This window comes from Hyla sarda, chromosome 11 (assembly GCF_029499605.1).
Source record: "Hyla sarda isolate aHylSar1 chromosome 11, aHylSar1.hap1, whole genome shotgun sequence".
Taxonomy (NCBI): Eukaryota; Metazoa; Chordata; class Amphibia; order Anura; family Hylidae; genus Hyla; species Hyla sarda.
The window spans coordinates 72629181-72649974 of record NC_079199.1 but is presented as its reverse complement, the minus strand read 5'-3'; the positions used below and the strand labels follow the sequence as shown (position 1 = coordinate 72649974).

At 42.1% G+C, this 20794-nt stretch overlaps 1 protein-coding gene across 1 annotated transcript in view; it reads left to right on the top strand.

The window, feature by feature from the left end:
- Positions 1 to 20116, top strand: part of CFL2 (cofilin 2) — a 128837-nt gene extending 108721 nt beyond the window's left edge. The window contains exons 3-4 of the mRNA XM_056545896.1: positions 4057 to 4133; positions 19629 to 20116. Coding sequence (XP_056401871.1) covers positions 4057 to 4133; positions 19629 to 19744 — 193 coding nt within the window. The 3' untranslated portion in view covers positions 19745 to 20116. The remainder of the gene's footprint in view (positions 1 to 4056; positions 4134 to 19628) is intronic.
- Positions 20117 to 20794: the final 678 nt, after the last annotated feature.

Here is a 20794-nt window from a genome sequence, read left to right as displayed (position 1 = left end):
AATAGTCCCCTATGGGGGTATAAGTGTTTAAAAAAAAAAGTAAAAAAATAAAAATAAAAAAGTAAAAAAATTTGAAAAATCCCCTCCCCCAATAAAAAAGTAAAACGTAAGTTTTTCCAATTTTACCCCCAAAAAAGTGTAAAAAAAATATTTTATACACATATTTGGTATCCCCGCATGCATAAAAGTCTGAACTATTAAAATATATTGTTAATTATCCCGTACGGTGAACGGTGTAAACGTTAAAAAAAAAAAAAAAAAGGCCAAAAATTAAAACTTATAAAAAGTAAAACTTAAGCAAAAGTGGTATTGATAAAAACTAAAGATCATGGCGCAAAAAATTAGCCCTCATATCGCCCCATATATGGAAAAATTAGAAAGTTAATACAAATTTTGTTAAAATGGTTTGAGATTTTTTTTTTAAGTGGTACAATTATAGAAAAGCATATAACATGGATATCATTTTAATTGTATTGACCTACAGAATAAAGAAAACATGTTATTTTTACCGGAAAGTGTACAGCGTGAAAACAAAACCTTCCAAAATTTGCTAAATTGCTTTTTTCTTTTCAATTTTCCCACAGAAATAATATTTGTTTAGTTGCGCCGTATATTTATGGTTAAATAAGGGATGTAATTAAAAAGTACCATTGGTGACACAAAAAACAAGCCCTCATATGGGTCTGTGGATGGAAATATAAGAGAGTTATGATTTTTAGAAGGCGAGGAGGAAAAAACGAAAATGCAAAAATAAAATTGGTCTGGTCCTTAAGGCCAAAATGGGCCTGGTCCTTAAGGGGTTAAATGGTCTTTAGCGCCTGTGTAGAACCGGGGTCCACTATATAGGCATTGTATGGGGCTGATTAGCCTGTGTACAGTGCTTTTTATTCAGTATCAGTATGTTGGTATTATCCCATCACTATATGGTGGTAATGGTAGTCATAATGTGGTGCACAAATTTTTACCTTGTATAATGGTGTTATTGATGATTCCGATCTGTGAATAGTGGTTTTACTAGTGATACTGGTCTGTGCATATGATTTTAATGGTGTTACTGGTCTTTGTGTAGTGGGGTTATTGGTGATACTGGTCTGTGTACAATGGCTTTATTCAGTATCCATATGGAAGTATTATCCAGTCACTATATGGTGGTAAAGGGAAGTCATGGCATGGTGTAATTATTTGTCCCTTGTATAGTGGTCTCTGTATAGGGGTATTTATATTATAATATTACGATGGTATTAGTCACTGCATTAGTAATATGTTGTCCAAGTGTGGAGGTATTGTATTAGGTTTCTAAACCCTAACCTGTGAAAAAATCCTGTCTGCGCCCCTGATGAGTGGCGATGCATACACCACCAATCTCTTACATTCACAGGCCAAAGGAAAGACACACAATAGTCTGCCTTGCCCCAGGTGCTTCCATGCTTCCAACCCACGACGCAACATCTTGTCAATGGGGAGGGGGGATGGGGTGTCACCAAAATGCACCTTCACCTGTGTCATCAAAAATCCTTGCACTGGCCCTGCATGTATACATTCCTAGCAGTTATGCATAGCATTTATATCATACACAAATTGATAGCATTAATATCATACACACGTTTGTAGCATTTAAATCATGTATATGTTCTTAGCATTGAAATCAGGTATAGGTTGCTAGCATTTAAATCATACATACGTTCATAGCATGTTTATCATAGCATTATCATGCGCAGCTATATCCTCCCTTGTTACTGCCCTTACTCTGTGTATAGACAGTAGCAGGGCATAACAGAGCATGCTTGCCTGTACCCAGTGCTCTCTCTTTCATTCATTCACACAATCAATCAATTGTGTATCCTAGCACTATGACATACTTTATTCGATGGAAATACCTCATTAACATTCGTTTTTCTATAATTGTTCATTAACTGCTGACTAATTGTTAATATAATTTGAGACAATGCAACTCAGATTACTTATGAGTCATATGTTGTATTTTGCCTCAACTTAGTCTAGCAATACCAGGAGCTTTCTCAGTGGAGGTTCCCCGTGTATCAACAGCAGCAATGGCATTGCTGATTCTGAAAAGGCTGAAACTGAAAAAGGGAAAAGCACATTCATTGACAAAAAAAAACTAAAATTTAAAAAAATATTGCATTCAGATAGAAATGTTGAATTGCTGCAAAACTGATTACAGGTGTGGTCTGATCTTGCTACAAGAGGGCATAAACATTTATCTCTCACTGCCTCAGAGGCTACTTTTGGGTAGTTTACCTCTTGGTGAAAAAAATCATTGACTGCTAGACATGACTCTGCAATGCACTCTATTTGCCCAGATAAGAGACTTTGAGAGGAGGCATATCATTGGACTGAAAGGAGCAGGTCGTTTTGATGAATTGCATGCCATCTAGGCTGTTCTTATCAAGCTTACAGTAGCTGTTGGGAGCAGTTAGGACATGCACACAAGGTGAACAGACTTCAGACAACCCAAAAAGACCACCAATAGAGAGGATTGCTTGTTCTACTGACAAACTTGAGCAGCTCCCACATATTCCTTATACACCATCAAGACACAGGTGACACCTTTCTTACACACTTCTGTCTGTTCCCGAACCATTTCCAACACATAAAATAAGGTAATTTGGCGTCATAGCACCCCTTGCAAGCTAACCACCACTGCCTTCATTTACAGTGGTGTGGTGAATGAGAAATCTTGACTGGTATTGACTATTTCTTCTTAATCAACAATTCCAGGTTCTGTTTGAATGACCTGACAGGCTTTGTGGTGAGCACTTCAATCCTGCCTTTGCTATGGAGTGAACCACTGCCCTAGTTGCTGGTGTGATGATCTAAGGTGCCATCGCAAATGGCAGTTGGCAAAACCTAGAAGTGATACAAAGCTCTAACAGCTCATCAATGTGTGCAGGACATCCTGTGGTCATGTGTGTGGCTTCTCATTGCCGGCTTACAACTGCCATTTTGTAGCAGGCTAATGCTCTACCATTTACAGCAAAGTTTTCCCTAAAATGTCCCTGCCAGATTACAACACTTCTTTGATTACTTAAAGGGTACCTCTCATCAAATAAACTTTTGATATATTTTAGATTAATGAATGTTGAATAACTTTCCAATAGCATGTTAATGAAAAATATGCTTCTTTCTATTGTATTTTTCCCGATCAGTCCTGTCAGCAAGCATTTCTGACTCATGCTGGAGTCCTAAACACTCAGAGCTGCCAGCCTGCTTTGTTCACAGCCAAACAGGCTGTGAACAAAGCAGGCTGGCAGCTCTGAGTGTTCTCCTTTGTGAACAAAGCAGACTGGCAGCTCGTAGTGTTTAGGACTCCAGCATGAGTCTGAAATGCTTGCTGCCAGGACTGGTAGGGAGACCCCTAGTGGTCATTTCTTCAAAGTGGAAAATTAAATAGAAAGAAGCATATTTTTTAATAACATGCAATTGTAAAGTTATTCTGCACACATTAATCTATAATATATCAAAAGTTTTTTTGATGAGAGGTACCCTTTAATTAAGCATTTATAGAAAGCCAGCTTTGGCAATTTCCGAGTGTGCAGGATCTATGTTTTCAACATCTATGTGCCACAGGATACCATACAGAACTATAAGGGAACTAGAGCTTCTCTTCTTTATTATTCTAAATGCTAGATATATGAAAGCATAATTATATTCAAACATATGACATTTCATTCGATTCCCAAAACTCCTTTGCGCATTATTTTTTACACGTACGTTAAAACAGCATACAGCAAGTTAACAGTATGAGTTCCCATAACTATTTAGCAATGAATCAATGACAGCGGCTCCAACTGGCTTAGAGGAAAAGCATACAAAATAGTGGCTCATCCAACTTACCATCTGGTATTGGAATGTAAGAGTAAAGTTACTTCAGGTGAGATATTGAAATACATCTGATCTAATGTAAGCTCCTTGAATGTTGCTGGATCTTGACCTCTCCCATTAACAGAGCCTTAGAAACAGCCATATATTTTGTGTTTCTATGTTATACTATCATTGATTTAATGTTTTTTCTTTTGATTATGTTGTTTTTTTTAGGGCACCTGACAATGCACCTCTAAAAAGCAAGATGATATATGCCAGTTCAAAAGATGCAATTAAGAAGAAGTTCACAGGTGTGTGCTATAGTACCTAGATCTGTGTAAGCCTAGTAAGTTTATGTAGTGAACATTTTTACATCTATGCTATTTTAAAGGGGTAGCTTTAAAGGGGTACTCCACTGGCCAGCATGAAACTAAATGTTGTGAATGCTGTTTTCATGCTGTGGGGGTCAGCCAGTGGAATACCCCTTTAACACAGTTTGCTCACCTAACCAATTCTCAAGTATAAAATGATATTTATCTCTAACATAAAAATAACAGCACTAAATATCCTTCAGTGTGAAGCTAAGAAAAACATCTCCAGTTGACTCAATTGCAAACATTTAATTTGGAATTTCTTTTTATAGCCAAATTTGAAGGTAGAATCAAACGAATCTTTAACTTTTTCCCTAAGGCTAAAAATATGCACTGAATTATCACTGCATTAAAAAATACCTACACAATAAGGAGTTAGACCTTTATGGACCATCATGGTGTTCAAATGTTGAGAACAGGTTTCAAGGCAGTGTGGAAAATATATAATTTTGTTCTTAAAATAGTTAAAAATAAATGGGAGCTCAACATAAAACGTGATTGCCCAAGCTGAGGATACTGTGTTGCACAAAAAAAACCAATGTGCCAAAAAATGCAAGTGGAGACAAAAAATGGGTAACAGTCCTACTAGGCTAGGGGTGAGAGATAGGAGAAAGTACAGAAGAAAAAAGTGCAAAGAGTAATAAAATAAAGAAAAAAGAAAAGAGAATGAGAGAAGAGTTTCCAAATTAAAATAGCATTTATTTAAATAAACTTAGTAGAGTGAGGTCTTTAGCAGGGCCCTTGCTTCGGACTATTCACGAGATATAAAATATAGATAAACTATGAAAACTGTACTGAAGGTATATATAAAAACACTGGATAATAATACCTCTATTAAATATAATTTGAACTGGACATGGAAATTGGAAAGACTTTGCGCTATATTAGGCGCTACAAGTGCTGCAAATATGAATATTTCCTCCGCAACTGGCATGGTGCCGTCCCTGCCAAACTATTGACTATACACTATTGACTATACTATTGACTATACTATTGACTATACACAATACATCTGTATTGTGTATAGTCAATAGTTTGGCAGGGACGGCACCATGCCGAAATAAATTAGTCAGCAGTTGATAATATTTTGCCATAGCATTTGGCAGCGCTGAATGCCCCCTGTTATGAGCCCACTCTACCCTGACTGCCCAGGGCTACAGTATGAGTGGCTTCAAACTCAGCGGGGGTTGTAGCTGATTGTCCACAGTTATTCCAATCCTCCGTTTCGGGACCTCGCTATCACCCGGCGGCACGGGGACAGATATGCGAGGCTCCGAGCGCAATGTGAGTTTGACACTGTGTGCCTCTTACCGGCTATGCCGATCATGGGCTGGAAGCAGTAGTCCTAGCTGCGGCTGGCCAGCGGAGCAGAAAGAGTTCCTGAAGGAGCGGGTTTCTCTAATCAGAGGCTCCTAGGGTATAAGTCCTTCCATGTGTCCACAGTAGGGGTTTTGGTAGGTGACTTCTCGGGCTAGACGCGTTTCGGGGAGCCACGTTCCATTTTTTGATAGCAGTGAGAGTGAATGACTGAGTGAGAATGACCGGGAATTGCAGTGTTTTATAACATGTCCAATTACAGTGTTTTATAACATGTCCAGAAGTTAGATGATCTAGGTGATAGGTAAACTCTGGATAGGATTTCCACAGAGTCTGTCTCACCTGGTAAATACTATCACTGGACAAAACATGGACAACATAGGGAACTATAGTATACAAGAAAAATATAAGGGAATATTAGTTTGTGACAGTCGAAAAGTTATTAGGATATATAGTCTGAGAGTATAAATGTAAAAAAATATATAGTAGAAAAGAAAAGAAAATATATAAAGTGATTGCTGTGTTATCTGACAGAGGAATTAGTGAATGTGTTCAGTGGGAAGTGATGCAAGAATGATACATTTGAAATATTAAAAATATGAAAAATGTTAAAAATACTACAAAGGTTGCGAAAAATGCAAAATGTTAAAAATATATATGTATAAAAAATTTATAAAAATATATTTAAAAAAGCACTAACATTTTATTTATCTATTTTTTTCTTTGTTCTATTTAAAAAAAAAATATATATATATATTATATATATATATATATATATACATATATGTATATATATATATATATATATATATATATATATATATATATATATATATATATAAAAAATATAGAAGATTTAAAATGTGGAAAAGATTTCGCCAAGAGAGCTCATCTTATAAGAAACCGAATAATTCTAGTTCGGCATTCAGTCCTCTGGGTTCGAGGCTGCTGAATTCATGTATTTTTCTAGTCTCTGCTCTGGACATTTGTGATAGATAGTTGCCTCCTCTCCAATTTTTCTTGATTGACTGTATAGCTGCAAACATGAGTCCAGATGGGTCTGAGTTATGGTGCATGTAAAAATTAGCTGATAAAGGGTGTTTGTTATTGCTTTTTTATGTTATACATATGTTCAGCTATTCTGTTTTTTAATGGACGTTTGGTTCTTCCGATGTATTGCTTATGGCAGGGGCATGTTATGATGTAGATGACACCTTTAGAATTACAGGTAAGTAATTGTTTAATTTCCCATTGGAAAGTATTGGATGTAGATGAGATTTTTTCAGTTTTTTGGGGGAATTTTGTGGATTTGCAGCGGGAACAAAGTCCACATCGATGGAATCCCTTGGTGGATAGCCATGTGTTTGAGTTTTCTTGAGTTTAGTCGGTGCTTTGGTGAACACAATCGGTGGTCTATTCGGTAATAATGTCCCTAAATATCTATCCTGTAACAATAAATGCCAATTTTTTTTAACATATTTGTCTCAATTTTTTATGGTCCTGATTGAAAGGAAGGATTAAGGTTTAACCCCATAAGGACGCAGGTTTTTTCAGTTTTTGCATTTTCGTTTTTTCCTCCTTACCTTTTATAAATCATAACCCTTTCAATTTTCCACCTAAAAATCCATATTATGGCTTAGTCATTTTACCCAAAAAATACACAGCGAAAGAGGAAAAAAATAATTGTGCGACAAAATCAAAGAAAAAACACCATTTTGTAACTTTTGGGGGCTTCCGTTTCTACGCTGTGCATATTTTGGTAAAAATGACACCTTATCATTTTTCTGTAGGTCCATATGGTTAAAATGGTACCCTACTTATATAGGTTTGATTTTGTCGTACTTCTGGAAAAAATCATAACTACATGCAGGAAAATGTATACGTTTAAAAATGTCCACTTCTGACCCCTATAACTTTTTTATTTTTCCACGTACAGGGCGGTGTGAGGGCTCATGTTTTGCGCCATGATCTGTAGTTTTCATCGGTACCATTTTTGTTTTGATCACTTTTTATTCATTTTTTAATGGTATAAAAAGTGACCAAAATACGCTTTTTTTGGACTTTGGAATTTTTTTGAGCGTACGCCATTGACCGTGCGGTTTAATTAACTATATATTTTTATATTTCGGACATTTGGCGATACCACATATGTTTATTTTTATTTACACTGTTTTATTTTTTTTTTATGGGAAAAGGGAGGTGATTCAAACTTTTATTAGGGAAGGGGTTAAATGATCTTTATTAACACTTTTTTTTAAACTTTTTTTTTGCAGTTTTATAGCTCCCATAAGGACCTATAACACTGCCACACTGATCTTTTACACAGATCACTGGCGTGTATTAACATGCCTGTGATCAGTGTTATCAGCACTTGACTGCTCCTGCCTGGATCTCCGGCACGGAGCAGTCATTTGCCGATCCGACACCGAGGAGGCAGATAAGGGCCCTCCCGGGGGGGAGGGATTTCACCGCGGCGGTCCTGAACAGCCCGACTGAGCAGCCGGGATACTTTCACTTTTGCTTCAAACGCGGCAGTCAGCTTTGATCGCCGTGTCTGAAGGGTTAATACAGGGCATCACCGTGATCAGTGATGTCCTGTATTAGCCACGGGTCCCGGCCATTGATGGCCACCGGGACAGTCCCGATATGACGCAGGGACACTGCGCGACCCCGCGACATATCGCAGGAGTCGGCGGAGGACGTAAATATACGTCCTTCGTCGTTAAGGGGTTAATTACTTACCTGTAATTCTAAAGGTGCCATCTACATCATAACATGCCCCTGCCATAAGCAATACATCGGAAGAACCAAACGTCCATTAAAAACCAGAATAGCTGAATATACAGTGGGGATTAAAAGTTTGGGCACCCCAGGTAAAAATTTGCATTAATGTGCATAAAGAAGCCAAGGAAAGATGGAAAAATCTCCAAAAGGCATCAAAACACAGATTAGACATTCTTATAATATGTCAACAAAAGTTAGATTTTATTTCCATCATTTACACTTTCAAAATAACAGAAAACAAAAAAATGGCCTCTGCAAAAGTTTGGGCACCTTGCAGAGTTAATATTTTGTACTGCCCCCTTTGGCAAGTATCACAGCTTGTAAACGCTTTTTGTAGCCAGACAAGAGGCTTTCAATTCTTGTTTGAGGTATCTTTGCCCATTCTTCAAGAATCACATCTTCAAGAGGTGGGACTTATTAATGTACTTGGGGTGGAGCGGAGGGAGGGATTAGAATAGTTAATAGGGATAGGCTTCAAAGGGAAAAAAAACATACACCTCTGAATTGCATGTTGACTAATGCCAGAAGTCTAACGAATAAAACTGATGAACTGGAGTTGATAATGTCTGAGGAGAATAATTGTAACGTACTGGTCAAGAGACAGGAGGTGGATCCACTGAACCAGAGGGGCGAAGACGTGGGCCGTACCAGGGGAACGGAGTCTAAGGGACTACTGGTCTTCACCAGGGCCCGCCGCAAAGCGGGATGGTCTTGCTGCGGCAGGTAGCCCCCAGGTAGTTCCACCCGATAACGACTCGACCCCTCTGGTAGCTGAGAATGGCGCGGTACAGGAGGAGCAGGCAGAAGCGTAGTCGGACGTAGCAGAGGTCAGGGCAGGCGGCACAGGTTCACAGGCGATAGTCAGGCAACAGGTCAGGGCAGGCAGCACAGGTTCACTAGCGGTAGTCACGGGCAACGGTTTGACAACAGGCAACACAGAACAAAGGGAACGTTTTCACTAGGCACAAGGCACTAAAGATCCGGCGAGGGCAGGAAAGGGCAGGAGACATTTATAGAACAGTGAGGGCCAGGCACCAATCAATGGTGCGCTGGCCCTTTAAATTTCATGAAGCCGGCACGCGCGCCCTAAGGAGCGGGGCCGCGCGCTGGGGAACAGAGGCAGCACACGAGGACGGAGCTGCAGGTGTGGAGGAACAGGATGCGGCGCGTGTGCGGTGATCAGCCGCCACGCTAGCCGCAACCCCGCCGGAGAAATCCCCGCGCTCTCGGTCAGCGTGTCTGACCGGGACGCGCCGGGGAACAGCAGGCAGATGCCGAGGCAGCGAGCGCTCCGGTACAGAGGAGGGGACCGGAGCGCTCACTGTTACAGTACTCCCCCCCCTTAGGTCTCCCCCTCCTTTTGGTACCAAGGAAACTGAGGATGAGGCTGCGGTCCAAGATGGTCTCTTCAGGTTCCCAAGATCTCTCCTCAGGACCGCAGCCTTCCCAGTCGACCAGAAAAAATCTTCTCCCCCGGATGAACTTCGATGCCAAAATCTCCTTGACAGAGAATACATCAGTAGTGCCGGTCACAGGGGTAGGAGTAGAAACCTTGGGGGAGAAGCGATTAAAGATGGCAGGTTTTAGGAGGTAGACATGAAAAGAGTTGGGAATCCTGAGGGAGGAAGGAAGCTGGAGTTGGTAGGATACTGGATTAATTCGCTTCTTGATCTTATAGGGTCCCAGGTAGCGGGGACCCAACTTGTAGCTTGGAGCCCGGAATCGGATATATTTGGAGGAGAGCCAGACTTTGTCACCAGGAGAAAATTCTGGAGGAACTCTGCGTTTCTTGTCGGCCTGGGACTTCATGTGGGCAGAGACTTTGAGGAGGGCAGTGCGGGTTTCTCGCCAGATGGAAGAGAAATCTCGGACAAGGTCGTCAACAGCCGATACGGGAGAAGAGGAGGACAGCAGCAGAGGTGGAAGAGGATGGCGACCAAAGACTACAAAAAATGGAGACTTGTTAGAGGCAGAGGAGTGTTTGTAATTATAAGAAAATTCTGCCCAGGGAAGCAGATCAGACCAGTCACTGTGGCGTGAGGACACGAAATGACGTAGATAGTCTCCCAAAATTTGATTCACCCGTTCCACCTGTCTATTGGACTGAGGGTGATGGGAAGATGAGAAGTCCAACTTGACCCCGAGCTGACCACATAGAGCCCTCCAAAATTTGGAGACAAATTGTACCCTACGGTCAGAGACAATGTGCTTGGGAAGACCGTGGAGGCGAAAAATATGCTGAAAAAACTGTTTGGCTAACACAGGTGCAGACGGAAGACCAGGCAGAGGTACGAAGTGGGCCATCTTCGAGAAGCGGTCAACTATGACCCAAATGACCGTCATTCCATGGGAGGAGGGGAGATCGGTAACAAAGACCATGGGGATGTGAGACCACGGAATCTCAGGAATAGGGAGAGGCAAGAGGAGACCAGCAGGCTTCAGACGAGGCGACTTGTCCCGAGCACAAATCATGCAAGCTTGGACGTAATCCGAGACATCTTTCTCCATAGTAGGCCACCAGTATCTTTGGGAGATGAGCTGGAGAGTCTTCTGTACCCTTGGATGACCTGCGAATAAAGAGGCATGGCCCCACTTGAGGACTCGTAGGCGCTGACGTGGAGGCACATAGGACTTGCCTGCGGGGAGAGAGCGCAGTTCCACTGGAGCAGCGGCAATTAGGCGGAATTATATGCTGGTGAGTTAACTCGTCTCCCAGCACGTTGGAAGAGCGGGAAATTGCATCAGCCCTGATGTTCTTGCTCGCAGGACGAAAATGGATCACAAAATTAAAGCGAGCAAAGAACAAGGACCAGCGAGCCTGATGTGGATTCAGCCTTTGTGCGGATTGGAGATAGGCAAGGTTTTTGTGGTCCGTGAAGATACTCACAGGGTGGATGGAGCCCTCGAGAAGATGCCTCCACTCCTCAAGTGTCAATTTTATGGCCAATAGTTCCCTATCGCCAATAGAGTAATTTCTCTCAGCGGGAGTGAAGGTCTTGGAGTAGAATCCGCAAGAAAGAGTCTTGCCCCTTGGTGACTTCTGAGTAAGTATGGCTCCGGCTCCCACGGAGGAGGCATCCACTTCCAGGGAAAATGGCTTAGTGGGGTCAGGTCTGGAGAGTACTGGTGCGGAGGCAAAAGAGGCTTTCAATGACCGGAAGGCCTCTTCTGCTTGAGAAGGCCAAGATTTGGGATTAGCCCCCTTTTTAGTCAGAGCTACAATGGGTGACACCAGAGTGGAATAATGGGGAATAAATTGCCTATAATAATTGGCGAAACCCAAAAATCTCTGAATAGCACGGAGTCCAGAGGGGCATGGCCAGTCCAGTACCGCTGAATAGCTTGGCTGGGTCCAGCTGTAGACCCTGGGCTGAAATGATGTACCCAAGGAAGGGCAGGCTGGACCGCTCGAACTGACACTTCTCGATCTTGGCATACAGGCGATTCCTTCTAAGACGTGAAAGAACTTGACAGACATGGACCCGGTGTTGGTCCAGGTTGGAGGAGAAGATGAGGATGTCGTCAAGGTATACGACCACGCAGGTGTAAAGCAAATCTCTGAAAATATCATTGAAAAACTCTTGGAATACAGCAGGTGCGTTGCAAAGACCGAATGGCATCACCAGGTATTCAAAATGGCCATCCCGTGTGTTGAAGGCGGTCTTCCACTCGTCGCCCTCTCGGATTCGGATCAGATTGTAAGCTCCTCGCAGATCCAGCTTGGAGAAGATCCTAGCCCCACGGAAAAGGTCAAATAGCTCAGAGATCAAGGGAAGAGGGTAACGATTCTTGACAGTTATCTTGTTTAGGCCTCTGTAGTCTATGCAAGGACGGAGGGAGCTGTCTTTCTTGGTAACAAAGAAAAAAACGGCCCCAGCAGGAGAGGAAGATTTCCTTATGAAACCTTTCTGCAGATTTTCACGAATGTACTCTGACATGGCGAGAGTCTCTGGTGGTGAGAGTGGGTAGATTCTACCCCGGGGTGGAGTAGAACCGGGCACCAAATCGATTGGACAATCGCAAGGTCTATGAGGCAGAAGAACTTCGGCTTGCTTCTTGCAGAAGACGTCAGCAAAGCAGTGGTAAGGCTCCGGAAGACCCATGGCGGAGAAACAACGGGGTCACGTTTGACGAGCACAAACTTGAGACAACGACCGGAGCAGGAGGGACCCCACTTCAGGATCTCTCCGGAGGTCCAATCCAGGATGAGACACTGGCGCTGAAGCCAGGGCAACCCCAAGAGGAGTTCTTAAAAATCTTACGCAATGCCTCTCCTACATTTACTAGGTGCGAGCGTTTCCCGAATGCGGTGGATGAAGAGATAAGTCTCTGAGGAAGTGCTCGGTACTAGCACAGTACAGACACAGGTTCTCGTCTCTGCGACGGCTCCGTTCCTACGTGGTCAGGCGAGACCGGTCCACCTGCATGGCTTCCACAGCGTGAGGCCCCGAGATGGGTTGCGGTGGACGCTGAAAAACGGGAGCCAGACGAGAATAGCGTCTAGGACAAGCTCTCTCTTTCTCCTGAAGAAGTTCCTCTTGTCTTTTGGTGAATTGCTTATCAATCCTAGTGGCCAGCAGAATAAGGTCACTGAGGGTAGACGGTATTTCCCTTGCAGCTAAGATGTCCTTAACTTCACTACTTAGTCCCTTCTTGAAAGTGGCACAGAGGGCATCATTGTTCCAATTCAACTCGGAGACGAGGGTACGGAATTAGATGGCATATTCACCCACGGTAGAGCCTCCTTGGGTCAGGTACAGTAAAGCAGATTCTGCGGAGCTAACCCGGGCAGGTTCCTCGAAAACACTCCGGAACTCTTGACAGAAGCTCTGGACGGAGGTAGTGGCTGGATCAAAGTGGTCCCATAAAGGTGTAGCCCAGGCCAGGGCCTTCCCGGAGAGCTAGCTAAGTATGAAAGCCACCTTGGCTCATTCGGACGGGAACTGGTTTGCCAGTAACTCGAGATGGAGTGAGCACTGTGATAGGAACCCACGGCACTGCTTCGGATCACCGTCGTACTTGTCCGGCAAGGACAAACGGACTCTGGCACTGAAGACTGCAGGCTGTGATGGAGCAGCAGGTGCAGGTGGAGGTGACGGCTGTTGCTGGGTAGACAGGAGTGGCAGCATCATGGCGGCCAACTGAGCCAACTGTTGACCTTGCTGGGCTATCTGCTGATTCTGTTTAGCTACTACGGTGGTAAGATCTGCAAGGCTAGGAAGAGGCGTCTCAGTGGGATCCATGGCCGGATCTTACTGTAACGTACCGGTCAGGAGACAGGAGGTGGATCCACTGAACCAGAGGGGCGAAGACGTGGGCCGTACCAGGGGAACGGAGTCTAAGGGACTACTGGTCTTCACCAGGGCCCGACGCAAAGCGGGATGGTCTTGCTGCGGCAGGTAGCCCCCAGGTCGTTCTACCCGATAGCGACTCGACCCCTCTGGTAGCTGAGAATGGCGCGGTACAGGAGGAGCAGGCAGAAGTGTAGTCGGACGTAGCAGAGGTCAGGGCAGGCGGCACAGGTTCACAGGCGATAGTCAGGCAACAGGTCAGGGCAGGCAGCACAGGTTCACTAGCGGTAGTCACGGGCAATGGTTTGGCAACAGGCAACACAGAACAAAGGGAACGCTTTCACTAGGCACAAGGCATTAAAGATCCGGCGAGGGCAGGAAGGGGCAGGAGACATTTATAGAACAGTGAGGGCCAGGCACCAATCAATGGTGCGCTGGCCCTTTAAATTTCATGAAGCCGGCGCGCGCGCCCTAAGGGGCGGGGCCGCGCGTGCCGGGGAACAGAGGCAGCACATGAGGACGGAGCTGCAGGTGAGGAGGAACGGGATGCGGCGTGTGTGCGCTGATCAGCCGCCACGCTAGCCGCAACCGCGCCGGAGGAATCCCCGCGCTCTCGGTCAGCGTGTCTGACCGGGACGCGCTGAGGAACAGCAGGCAGAGGCCGAGGCAGCGAGCGCTCCAGTACAGAGGAGGAGACCGGAGCACTCACTGTTACAATAATGACATATTGGGTATAATAGAGACATGGTTGGATGATAGCTGTGACTGGGTGGGCCAACATACAGGGTTATGGCCTATTCAGGAAGGATCTGACAAAACAGAAAGGGGGAGGAGTTTGTCTTTATGTAAAGTCCAGTCTGAAGGCCGCACTGCGGGAGGGTATATGGGAGGGAAACGATAATGTGGAGTCATTATGGGTAGAAATATATGGAGATTAATAAACATTCTGATGGGAGTTTGTTATGGAAGAGGCAGAAGATCAATTACTGAGGCAAATAAACAAGGCAGCAAATCAAAATGATGTGATGATAATAATAGGGGACTTCCTGATATAAACTGGGAGACTGAGTCCTGTGAATCTCATAAAGGAAACAGGTTTCTGACTATAGCTAAAGACAATTATCTGTACCAAATGGTGCAGGGCCCGACCAGAGGGGGCACCCTAGACTTAATATTAACCAACAGACTTGACAGAGCAACTAATGTGCAAGTAGGACACCTAGGAAATAGTGATCATAATATAATACATTATAACTTGTCTCGAGGGGCCACAAAAACAATGAACTTTAGGATGGCAAAGTTTGATCAACTCAGAGAAGCCCTTAACAATATAAATTGGGAGAATGTCCTGAAAAACAAGAATACTGACACAAAATGGGAGACTTTTAAAAATATCTTACAGTGTACCTGTTGTCAATAAAAACTTTTTATATAATGTAGATAATACAATTATATGTATATTTGTAATGTACATTGGTTAAAAAATGTGTATATTTATGGGTGAAAAAGTGCTGTCCCTGCAGCTATTGCCTGTGAGGAGTTCAAATACAGGAAGTGAGAACAGGACAAGCAGGGCTCTGTGCAGGCTCCTTGCTTGTCAATCATCCTCATGTGTGAGCCCATAGCATGTCACAGAGTCTCAGTGCACAGAGCCGTGCTTGTCCACTCTCACTTCCTGTATTTGAACTCCTCATAGAGACACATAAGCAATAGCTGCAGGGACAAATATATACATATTTTTTAACCAATGTTTATTACAGATATACATATAATGGTTTTATCTACATTATATAAAAAGTTTTTGTTGATGACAGGTACACTTTAAATTCTCACTGTAAGAGGTATATATCTTATGGGAATAGAAAAAAAACAATGAGGATGAATAAAAATGTTAAGGGGGCAATAAACAAAAATAAAGCATTTAAATTAACAGGACAGCAGCGAACAAGCATTAAAAGCTACAGAGAAAAATGTAGAATATGTAAAACACAGATAAAAACTGCAAAAGGAGAGACAGAAAGACTCATTGCCAAAGAGAGTAAAACTAACCCCAACATTTACTTTAACTATATAAATAGCAAAAAGTTTAAAAATAAAAGTGCTGGCCCATTTAAAAATGATGAGGAAAAAATTATAGACGGGGATCAGGAAAAAGCAAATACATTAAACACATTATTTTCCACTGTATTCATAGAGGAAAATGAAATGCCAGTTAAACTACAGCAAGATAAGGTAACCTCCCCTGTACAGGTCACCTGTCTATTTTTAATATTCAAGGTCTCTATAGTGACAGGGTCTGTTCCCCAGAACTGGCGCATGGCAAATGTGCTGCCAATATTTAAAAAGGGGTCAAAAGGTGACCCTGGGAATTATAGGGCCTGTTAGTTTCACCACCGTTGTATGTGAATTGTTTGAGGGTTTTCTAAGAGATGCTATTTTGGAGTATTTTTATAAAAATAAATGTATGACCCCATATCAGCATGGCTTCATGAGGGATCGGTCCTGTCAAACTAACCTGATCAGCTTTTATGAGGAGGTGAGCTCCAGACTGGACCAGGGGCAATCGCTGTATGTCGAATATCTGGATTTTTCCAAAGCATTTGATACGGTGCCACATAAAAGATTGGTGCATAAAATGAGAAGGATGGGGCTGGGGGAGAATATGTGTAAGTGGGTAAGTAACTGGCTCAGTGATAGGAAACAGGAGGTGGTTATTAATGGTAGTTATTCTGATTGGGTGACTGTTACTAGTGGGGTACCACAGGGGTCAGTCTTTGGTTCTATTCTATTTAATATAATTAGTAATGACCTTGTAGAGGGGTTGAATTAGCAATATTTGCAGATGATACTAAACTCTGTAAAGTGGTTAAACTGGTGCCCTTCTTATAGTAAATGAAAAATATTTGTAATATACTTTGATTTAAAAAAAATGTTTTCTATGTTTTATTTGTGCTTAACCCCTTCGTTTTTTCCTCCTTACCTTTTAAAAATCATAACCGTTTCAATTTTCCACCTAAAAATCCATATTATGGCTTATTTTTTGCATCACCAATTCTACTTTGCAGTGACATCAGTCATTTTGCCCAAAAATTCACGACGAAACGGGAAAAAAAATCATTGTGCGACAAAATCGAAGAAAAAACGCCATTCTGTAACTTTTGGGGGCTTCCGTTTCTACGCAGTGCATATTTCGGTAAAAATGACACCTTATCATTATTCTGTAGGTCCATACGGTTAAAATGATACCCTACTTATATAGGTTTGATTTTGTCGCACTTCTGGAAAAAATCATAACTACATGCAGGAAAATTTATACGTTTAAAAATGTCCTCTTCTGACCCCTATAACTTTTTTATTTTTACACGTACAGGGCGGTATGAGGGCTAATTTTTTGCGCCGTGATCTGAAGTTTTTGTCGGTATGATTTTTGTTTTGATCAGACTTTTTGATCACTTTTTATTCATTTTTTAATGGTAAAAAAAAGTGACCAAAATACGCTTTTTTGGACTTTTGAATTTTTTCGCGCGTACGCCATTGACAGTGCGTTTTAATTAATGATATATTTTTATAGTTCGGACATTTACGCACACGGCGATACCACATATGTTTATTTTTATTTACACTGTTTTATTTTTTTATGGGAAAAGGGGGGTGATTCAAACTTTTATTAGGGAAGGGGTTAAATGACCTTTATTAACACTTTTTTTTACTTTTTTTTTGCAGTATTATAGGTCCCATAGGGACCTATAACACTGCACACACTGATCTCTCATCCTGATCACAGGCCTGTGATCAGTGTTATCGGTGCTTGACTGCTCCTGCCTGGATCTAAGGCACGGAGCAGTCATTCGTCGATCGGACACCGAGGAGGCAGGTAAGGGCCCTCCCGATGTCCTGCAAGCTGTTCGGGACGCCACGATTTCACCGTGGCGGTCCCGAACAGCCCGACTGACTAGCCGGGATACTTTCACTTTCGCTTTAGAAGCAGTGGTCAGCTTTGACCGCCGCTTCTAAAGGGTTAATACCGCACATCGCCGCGATTGGCGATGTGTGGTATTAGCCGCGGGTCCCGGCTTCTTATCGCGGGAGCCGGCGCAGGACGTAAATATACGTCCTGCGTCATTAAAAGGTTAAAAAAGCTCAAGAGCACATTTTCCTCCATCTTATACACAGACTTAGGACCGAAGCCCAAACACAGAAAGTGCAGCCTGGTGTGCTGAGGGGGGGGATGTCCAACCGACAGCATATGGCAGTTAAGTGTGAGAGGAGCTATGATTGGATTAGGTTGGACACACCCCCCTCAGCACTCCAGATGGCACTTTCTGTGTTTGGACTTCAGTCCTAAGTCTGTGTATAAGATGGGGGGAAATGTGCTCTTGAGCTTTTTTAAGAACAAATAAAACATAGAAAACTTCGGGGTTTTTTTACGCAAAGTTTATTAGAAATATTTTTTACTTACCATAAGGAGTGCAATAGCAAAAATGTATTTTAATGAGAGTTACCATTTAACACAATAAGTTGGAGGTTTGGACTGGGAAGTGGCAGATGAGGTTATGAACATGGGGAGCAAAAATCCAGGCTGGGATTATGTATTCAAGGGGAGCACACTTGAAAAGGACTTGGGAGTCATAGTTGACAATAAATTTAGCTGTATTGACCAGTGTTTGGCAGCTGCTGCAGAGGCAAATAAAATCATGGGGTGCATCAATAGGGGCATAGATGCCCACAACAAGAAAATAATTCTACCGCTGTACAAATCACTAGTCAGACCACACATGGAATACTGTGTACAGTACTGGGCACCAGTGTACAAGAAAGATATAGTGGAGCTGGAGAGGGTTCAAAGACGGGCAACCAGAGTAATACAGGGAATGGGAGAACTACAGTATCCAGAAAGATTATCAAAATTAGGGTTATAACAAGGGGGCATTCTCTGCATTTAGAGGAAAGAAGGTTTCTACACCAGCACAGATGGGGGTTCTTTACTGTAAGAGCAGTGAGACTGTGGAACTCTCTCCCAGAGGAGGTGGTCATGTTAAGGATGGATTAATGTAATCTGTGAGTGACTACTGCTGTACTATTTTGCCAAGTGTTGACGTAAGAAAATTCACACCATGCAAGGTTGGTATGTGTTCCCTCCTCTGTACGGACTCCAGGGAGTTCTGTTTATTATCCGGAAATCACATTAGGTTTTTACAATCTGACAAAAAGGGGAAGGGTAAAGGGTAAAACTGTGCATCGTTCTATATGCTGATTGGTCGATTGAGCGTGGTGTAGCATAAGTCATTAATGTTGCAAGCCCTCTAGCTTGAGATTTCTCCATCTTTCCACAAAGCCCAATGTTTAGAATTCTTGTATCCATAGTCTCCATCTCAAGGTTCTAGTCTTGATTACGGGCAAAGAGCAGCTGAAATGTTTTGAATTAAGGAAAGCAAAGTTCTTCTGCAATATTTAGCAATAGCATTTTAGCAAAGGCATATGAGTATAGATATAGCGATCAATATATCAAAATATACATCAGAACAGTCATGGGGAACTCTGTAAAAGAGGTCAAAAGGAGCCTGGATGCATTTTTGGAGAGTAATAACATTACAGGTTATGGATACTAGATTTATAGGGACAGAACGTTGATCCATGGATTTATTTTGACTTCCATATTTGGAGTCGGGAAGGAATTTTTACCTCTAGTATGGGGTTTTTTTGCCTTCCTCTTGGTCAACTCAGCAGGGACTCATTAGGGTTATAGGTTGAACTTGATAGACTCTGGTCTGTTTTCAACCTAATGAACTATGTTACTATGTGACATGCCCAACCATATCTCATCAGCCCAGTCAGGGTACTAGATGCTCCTTTCAATTGTACAGTTTTCCCCCAATCAGTATATCTTTTAACTGTAATATTATCATTTGTATATATCCTCATTACATTCACACACATGAAGTTTCATTTGATTCCAAAAACTCCTTCTTGGTTCATTTTGTTTTTGCTGATTAGTGTATTTATCATGTGGATGTTTTTATCACATTTTTTTTTCTACTTTTAGGTATCAAACATGAGTGGCAAGTGAATGGCATGGATGACATTAGAGACCGATCCACCCTAGCAGATAAACTAGGAGGAAATGTAGTTACTTCATTGGAAGGTGTTCCATTAAAATGAAGGCAATACCTGTAGTTTGGAAGCATACAAAACTCAAGTAGCAATTCCTGTTTTGACCCTTGGAAGTGTTCATTTCTCACATTTCCTTTTACCTCTATAAACTGAGTAAACCATTTTGGTGCTTGAGTAATTAAAAACTAACAAATGAACAAAAGGTTTTATTACAATAGTTAAACTAGATGGAACAACAATAAGTGTTTGTTGATACAGCCTTGAAATTTATCCTAGTTAAGGATAATATTGTCCATTCATTTGGTATCAAAATATTTGAACTGTAAGATAGAAGTATAAATTAAACCTATGTCTGATGTAAAGTACATTTCTGTGCCTTAAAGTTAATGTTGTTTTTTAAAATTGAATTTGTCTGCTCCATTTACCACTAGATAGCTGTTAGGTTATACAAACAAACTATTGCTAGTTGGTTGCCCAACTTATAAAATCTCTTTTTTACTTGCTATCCAAGTGTCAAGAAGACAGAGCTTTGGTACCACAGCCTGGCATTCCTCTTCATTCTTCCTCCCTTCCCACCCCTCCTTGACTTATATAGGGAGCCTGGTCAGTCAGTCAAGGAGGAGTTCAAACAAGTGAGACGGTATGTCAGGATGTAAAACTTGAGAAGCTCAGCTTTGACTCTTTGATACTTGGCTGAGAAATAAACAGTTTATAAATTTGGCAGCTACTATCAGCTCCAGGAAAGGTACGGCTTGCTTTTATATTCTAACAGCTATCCAACAGAGTCTGCAGCTGGCAGGTTCCATTTAACACCATGTAATTTTCAAGTCTAACATACTTCTCTGAATTAAAATATAAAACTCTTGCTTCCTGCAACAATCATATCTCTGAGGGAAAACAATTGTGGCTGCAGGCATTTAGAGAACTGTTATATTTAAAATCTCATGATGATAACCCTGATCATTGGCCCTATTGCCTTATTAGCCCATAGTCAGGCCAAGCATTATAGTAATAGAAAGCTACAAGACATTGGCTTGTTATCTGTCCTAATCTGGGAAAAATGTTAGCATGTATAGCTGCTGTGGCCAATCAGCAACT